Here is a 6918-nt window from a genome sequence, read left to right as displayed (position 1 = left end):
GATTACTAATGCATTGTCAAACTAGCTTTTTTTTTTTTCGGAGTTGATATTCAATGATTTTATATAAGTAAATATCTAAAGGTAGGTTTCTTGTCAATTACATCCATTTCAGATAAGGTATTAAATTAGTAATGCATTGTCAAACGAGTTTTGGGATTTGATATAATATTTGGGGGTAAGCTTCCACGAACATATTCTTGTTCAAATCTCACAATTATCTTTCTCTCTTCGACTGCCCCACATTAGGCGAATGGTATTATTTTCTTTCACATTTATAAAAATTATTGAATATTCTGGATACCTACAATATAGTACTCCCACGAATACTTATTTTCTTTCACATTTGAAAAAAATATTAAAGGTGTGGGCAAAGTGTAAAATTATTGGGAGACACGCAAAGTGTAATTTTTCCTCACATGAGGTCATAATTCAATTTTTTTATAGGGTTAGTGACTCCATCAATTTAAAAATTCATATCATTAATATATATAAATGAGATAATCTTGAACAATAATAGATTATGATACGATTGTGTTCTTTCAGAAAGTTTAATACCCTTTTATTGACTATGATCTATTTTCTTAACAAAGTAAGCAAGTAAAATATATATATATATATATATATATATATATATATATATTTTATGGGTTAAGTTACTTTCAACCCTGAACTCAACTCATTTGCAACCATAACACTTGACATAGCTAGGAACATATAGGCAAGAGTCATCACAGTGGCTATGGTCATTTGAGTCTTTTCCCACTTAATTAAGCCAAAAAGTCAAAGTGACTTCACATTTGAAAAAAATTCATCCTTTCTCCTGACAATTCCTTCATCCATGATTACACACTCTTTATCCACCCAAAATATTTTTCCTAAATCACATATGCCTTCTCCAATCTCTACTAAATATATTTTTGTAATTTATAGGTTATACAACTATTATGCAGCAAACAACCAAAAGTGTAAATTAAAGAGTGGTGATATTGCGACAAGTTAGGTTTATTTGTCTGAAATTACTAAGGTAAAATAGGGTCTAAAACTAAATCTCAAATCAGTTATCAATAATCATGATTATTGATATTGAATAGAAGACAATGCTAAATATATTCCCATGTGAGTGAGGGAACCATTTGGGATTGGTAAATTTCCTTTTTGAAAAGTAATCTTTATTTAAATTTATCTGAAAGTGTATCCTCAGCATCAACCTTGTGTTGTTTCTCTTATTCAATACCTACTCCATAAAAAATAAAAATAAAAATCATTTTCTGTATCCATCATAAATATAAGAACAAATATAAATTAACACAAACAAAAACACCAAGGGAAAAACTTTGAGAGAGAGAGAGAGAGAGAGAGTTGTTTTATTGACTCTTTCAAGTGTACAAATACAATTCACTCTGTTAAATATAAATCACTCACATATACTTCTCAGTTACGAATGGGTACATTATTATTAGAGGTAAAATTATAAACCCCTCATTACTTTTAAATTTTGATCATAGTACTTTAATCTGGTTTTAAAAATTCTCACATGCACTTTTAGAAAGTGAATATTGACTTATTAATCGAGTTATGAAATGGTAAATTTAATCTTACTATTTAATATTATACGAAAAATTATTTTTTAAATGACAAAAATACCCTTTAATCTCAAACTCTCACTCCTCTTTCTCAAATATAATTTTTGTGATTTTAAAGGGTGTTTTTATAAATTTAAAAAATAATTTTTAGTTTAAATTTTTTGTTATACTTTTATCAAACACTAATATTCCAGATAGAATAGAATTATGCCAAGTGTTCTCAATAAGTCAACGTTATTCCTCACCTCAAGCACAAAAACCCAACTTTTCCCTTCATATTCTGATCTCTCCTGGAAATGGCAGATTCCTGTGTTTAGGGTGTGTTCTTGTCTTTAAGCGGTGTTGATAGTCGCAAGAAATTCATGGGCCACCTCTTGGCGGCTTTGAAGCGGAAGAATTTTAACACATTCATGGATGACAATGGGCTCAGAAGAGGAGAAGAAATTGGTCCCGGATTGCTCAAAGCAATCGAGCAATCAAGGCTTTCCATTGTCGTATTCTCAAAAACACTACACGTCCTCAGATTGGTGCCTTGACGAGCTTGTGAAGATCATGGATTGCAAGAGGACACTCAATCAGATTGTTATTCCCATCTTTTATGACGGTGAAGCCTCCGATGTTCGAAAACAGAAGGGTTGTTATTCATTCGATCAACCAAATCCCAGTCACAGAATGCAGTTCGACTTGAAATCGGTGGAGAAATGGAGGTCGGCTCTAACTGAGGCTAGCCATTTGTCCGGTCACGTCCTGCAAAATGTGGCCAACGGGTACTTAATGATCTCTTTCTTCTCTTCAAAAAACCAATCTAAAACATTACCAATTTTATTACTTATTTATTTTCCTCTTTCCACTTATCTGTATGTAAAAATTGGTTAGTTCCCATTTTTTTTTTTTTTTTTTTTTTTTTTTTTCTCTCTCCCCTAAACGGTTAAAAAAAAATAATTATAATTTGGCAGGTGTGAGTCACCGTTAATTGAGATTGTTGTTGAAGAAGTCGCAGATAATTTAAATCGTGAATGTTTAAATGTTGCGGAATACCCAGTTGGAATACAACATCGTGTTGAACAACTGAGTGAGTTTCTAAACTTGAGGCGGGCAAAAAATGATGTTAGGATTGTTGCCATATGGGGGATTGGTGGAATAGGTAAGACTACAATTGCTAAAGCCATGTATAATATCATAAGCCGTGAGTTTGATGCTAGTAGCTTTCTTGAAAATGTTGCACAAACTTCTATGCTATCCAAAGGCCTTGTTGAATTACAAAAAAGGCTTCTTTGTGATCTCCTAATGAATGAAAATCGGAAAATAACAAGCAAGGATATTGGAATTGTGCTGATAAAACAGAGAGCATGGGGTCGAAGTGTTCTTGTTCTGGATGATGTGGATAACATCAGCCAATTGAGTGCATTGGCCATAAATCGAGATTCGTTACATCCTGGAAGTATAATCATAATAACAACCAGAGATTTGTCGTCATTAAGTTCGCTTCGATTGGATAAGGTGAATGAGGTGTATGAGCCTAAGGAGTTGAATATGGAGGAATCTCTTCAACTCTTCTGTTGTTATGCCTTTAGGAGAGACCATCCTGTAGAAAACTCTGAGATGCTCTCTAAGGAAGTAGTGAGTTATGCTAAGGGGCTTCCTTTAGTTCTTCAAATTTTAGGTTGCTTTTTGTCGTACAGAACCATTCTTGAATGGGAATGTGAATTAAACAAGTTGAAAAAGATTCCTCACAATGATGTTCATGGAAAAGTTAGGCTGAGCTTTGATTCACTTGACATTGAACGAAAGGGTTTATTCCTACATATTGCATGCTTTTTTGTTGGAATGGACCAAAATTTGTCAATCAAAATACTAGAAGATTTCTACCCAAAATCTGGAATTGGGATTCTATCTCGTCGTTGTCTTGTAAGCATTGATGGGCGTAACCGGCTGGTGATGCATGGTCTGATTCAAGACATGGCTAGAGAAATTGTCCGGCAAGAATCTCTTGAAGAGCCTGGCGAACGTACTAGATTGTGGTATCATAAAGACATTCTCACTGTATTGAGGAATGACGCGGTAAGAGACCAATGCCTAAATTAATTACATATCTTGTGACTGTAAAAAATACCATAGCACACCACACAATGAAAATCACACAATCTGGGATGTGACCCAATTTTCAACACAATGTTATATATATATATTCTTATATTTGCAGCTTTTTATTCTCACCAGGGGACAAAAACAGTTCAAGGCTTAGCCCTGAACTTGCCAGAATCAGAGGAGGTAGAACTAAATGCAAAGGCGTTTTCAAAGATGGAGAGGTTGAGACTGCTTCATCTCAATTATGTCCATCTAAGTGGAAGCTGCAAACATATCTCTAAAAGACTTGTATGGCTATCTTGGAAAGGATTTTCTTTAAAATATATACCATCAACCTTGATTTTGGATAATCTAGTTGCTATCGACTTGAGCTATAGCAACCTCAAACAAGTTTGGAAAGAACTAAGGTAAGACAATTCTACTGTTTTCATATCCTTCAAACTTACTTAATTAGAGAATGAGATGCATGGATATTTATCGTCTCTTTCTGTTCCTGACAGGTTTTGTGCAAATTGAAATACCTCAATCTCAGTCATTCCTATTTCTTGATCGAAACTCCGGACTTCACAGGGCTCAGCAGTCTTGAGGAATTGTTGCTTAATGGTTGTACAAATCTGGTAGTGGTTCACTATTCTATTGGATGTTTGAATAATCTTCTTGTTTTGGATCTGAATAACTGCCAGAATCTTGAGAAGATTCCCCTGAGCATTTTCATGTTGAAGTCTGTCACTGATGTCAATCTGTCGGGCTGCTCCAAATTACATTGGCCAACATATTTACAAAGATTGCCGCTTGTATCAAGCTTTTCTTCGTTACGGTTATCAAGTAGCATCAGGAAATTAGCAATGGAAGACTGCAATATGACACGTGCCCAGCGAAATTGGTAGTTTGATGTCCTTGCAAGTTTTGAATCTTCGCAGAAACAAATTTTCTAATCTACCAGCTACCATCTCTACCCTTCCACTACTAAAGGTCCTTCTTGTAAATGAATGTAGTTGGCTTGAATCGATTCCAGCACTTCCAGTAAATTTATTGGGATTGAGTGCACACTACTGCTCATCATTGCAAAGCATACCAATGGAATCAAGAGCAGCAGAAGCAGTATTCATTACTTGTTACGGTTGTCCCAAATTAGTCAACAACAATTTTGCATATAATTTTAGAAGAAATGTACTCCAATTTCCGGTACGCTACTCTCTCTCTCTCTATATGTAGTATTAGAAATCAATTAAGCCTGAGCTCATGGGTCCAATGTAGGGACTGCGAGAAAAAAGTCAGTATAATATTGTTGTTCGTGGGAGTGAGATTCCAAGGTGGTGCAACTACCAGAGTGATGGAAATGTTACATGTTTTTGGGTGCCTCAGCTCGTGGGCCAGATAATACAAGGGTTTATTCTCTGTGCTGCTTTTTCTGGCTGCTGGGATCGACATAATTGCCGTTTTGAGCTTTATTGTGAGGTTTTTAATAGAACCAAGAAGTATACTTTTCCATTCCGTGGAGAAATAGTTGTTACCGATCATCCAAAATACGAATATCAACAAAGTTTTGAAGATCAGATGTGGCTCTCCTATGTACTAAACCAGAAAGATTGGCGTTGTTTGCATAATCGTGTTTTGGACGGTGGAGATGAAGTGGAGATAACAATAAGCAAGATTACCCCATCTAAAAACTTGTGGGTGAACTAGTGTGGGGTTAGTCTGGTTTACAAGGACGATGAGAAGGATCCAAACTCGTATGATTATGATGCCGCCTCACATCACTCCATTACTGTTGCCGCAGACGGTCCTCCAGTTGATGAAAATGTGCTTGAGGTAAGGTCATTTCTGCGTGAGGCTCGTATTTTTACCACTCTATGGTATATGCCTATTCCTCAATAGTAGAGAGTCCTCCTGACATGAACTTTGTGAGAATTTTAAAGGGTTAATTTCACATAACCTCGTGTCACTTGTGTAATATTACATTGTTCTGACAAGCACATGAACTTGTAAAAAAAATTCATTCCTGTTTTGCTCAATTCCAGCTATCCTCCATGGTGAGTGGCTTTGTTTTGTCATTTTCTTTTTTCCTGAATACTGCTTTCTCATTTCACATTGGTGAAATGGGTTATCAATGTGAAATATTGACTAAATTACGGTTCCCATTTTATTACTGAAATGTAAATACCTACCCACACACATATGAGAAATATTTAAGCTTTCAATTTTCCGGTTCATATGTTGAACAATTTCGTTGCCACTAATGTTCTGGAATTTTCTACGAGATCAAACAAAGGCTTATTAGTGAGAGAGCTTAACATAATTTAATATTAATTAACTTTAAATGTGTGTCAATGGAAATGAAAAAATCTTTCAAGTTAACTCAATCCGAAATTAAATTTCAAAAATTTAACTCAAATTTCAAAATAAAAATTCGTACCCACAGCCTTTTCTCTCAATTTATCTCACCCTCTTTCTTACTCCTCAATCTTACCGATTAGAGCTGCCCTTCATCAGCGAAGCCAATCAAATTGGGTGAGCCCGCATATTCAATAAAACATAAAATTGAGGACTTAACTAATAATGTTCTTAAACTTAGATTGCTGTGATGGATCCTAAGAATAATCCATTGTTATGAAAAAAAAGATCGAATAGGAGGTTACGAGAACAAGAGAAAAATAATGACAAGAAAAATAAAAATGGCACACACACAAACAAGACAAGGATTTACGTGATTTGACTATGCCTACTTGTACGGGGAGAAGACAGAATAATATTTCACTATGGAAATAAAGAGATATAAGGCAAAGTAGCTCACATTCAAAATCCAAATTACATCCAAACTCTCTCACTCTCCAACTGATATTACAAGCTCACTATGAATTGATGATTTGGATGCCATAAACCAGGTGAACTAAAGGCTATTTATAGCGAAAAATGGGTCACCTAAATACTTGGTCATCAAGTATATACAAAGACTGCAACTGCTGACATTTTCCTAACTTACTGGCCACGCCTACTTGTTAATCACTCACCTTGGTTTGCAAGTTGATGATGACACAATGGGTGATGCAATTGCTGACCTCATTTGAGCCACATGTTTAACAAATCTCCATCTTGGCGAAAATTCCGAATGAGCCACTGTATCTCTGTCAAACGACCTGTCTTCTCCACAAAACAAATTAATTAAGAATTTTAGTTAAGTTTGAGTCATCCTCAAACTTAACCCTTAGGCTTTTATTCTTCAACCCATGCATGTCTTGTACAGCCA

General features: G+C 35.1%; 1 protein-coding gene across 2 annotated transcripts; it reads left to right on the top strand.

Moving 5' to 3' along the window:
* Window positions 1-1792: 1792 nt before the first annotated feature.
* On the top strand, window positions 1793-5686 carry LOC132300627 (disease resistance protein RUN1-like). 2 transcript variants are annotated; one of them, XR_009480515.1, is made up of 5 exons: window positions 1793-2350; window positions 2540-3644; window positions 3804-4078; window positions 4172-4856; window positions 4929-5686. XR_009480515.1 is itself a non-coding variant. In XM_059797805.1 (4 exons), the coding sequence occupies exons 1-4, from the start codon at window positions 1998-2000 to the stop codon at window positions 4185-4187; spliced, it is 1749 nt and encodes a 582-aa protein (XP_059653788.1). In that variant the 5' UTR covers window positions 1793-1997; the 3' UTR covers window positions 4188-5686. The 2 variants fall into 2 exon arrangements, 1 of the variants encoding a protein (XP_059653788.1); XM_059797805.1 differs by having other exon boundaries at window positions 4172-5686.
* The last annotated feature ends 1232 nt before the right edge of the window (window positions 5687-6918 follow it).

The sequence above is a fragment of the Cornus florida genome, unplaced genomic scaffold (genome assembly GCF_030987335.1).
Source record: "Cornus florida cultivar Cherokee Brave unplaced genomic scaffold, ASM3098733v1 CherokeeBrave_3.0.0_Hap2_Chr03, whole genome shotgun sequence".
In the NCBI taxonomy this organism is placed as follows: domain Eukaryota; kingdom Viridiplantae; phylum Streptophyta; class Magnoliopsida; order Cornales; family Cornaceae; genus Cornus; species Cornus florida.
Note: the sequence above shows the minus strand (reverse complement) of the source record. Positions and strands in the feature narration are given on the sequence as shown.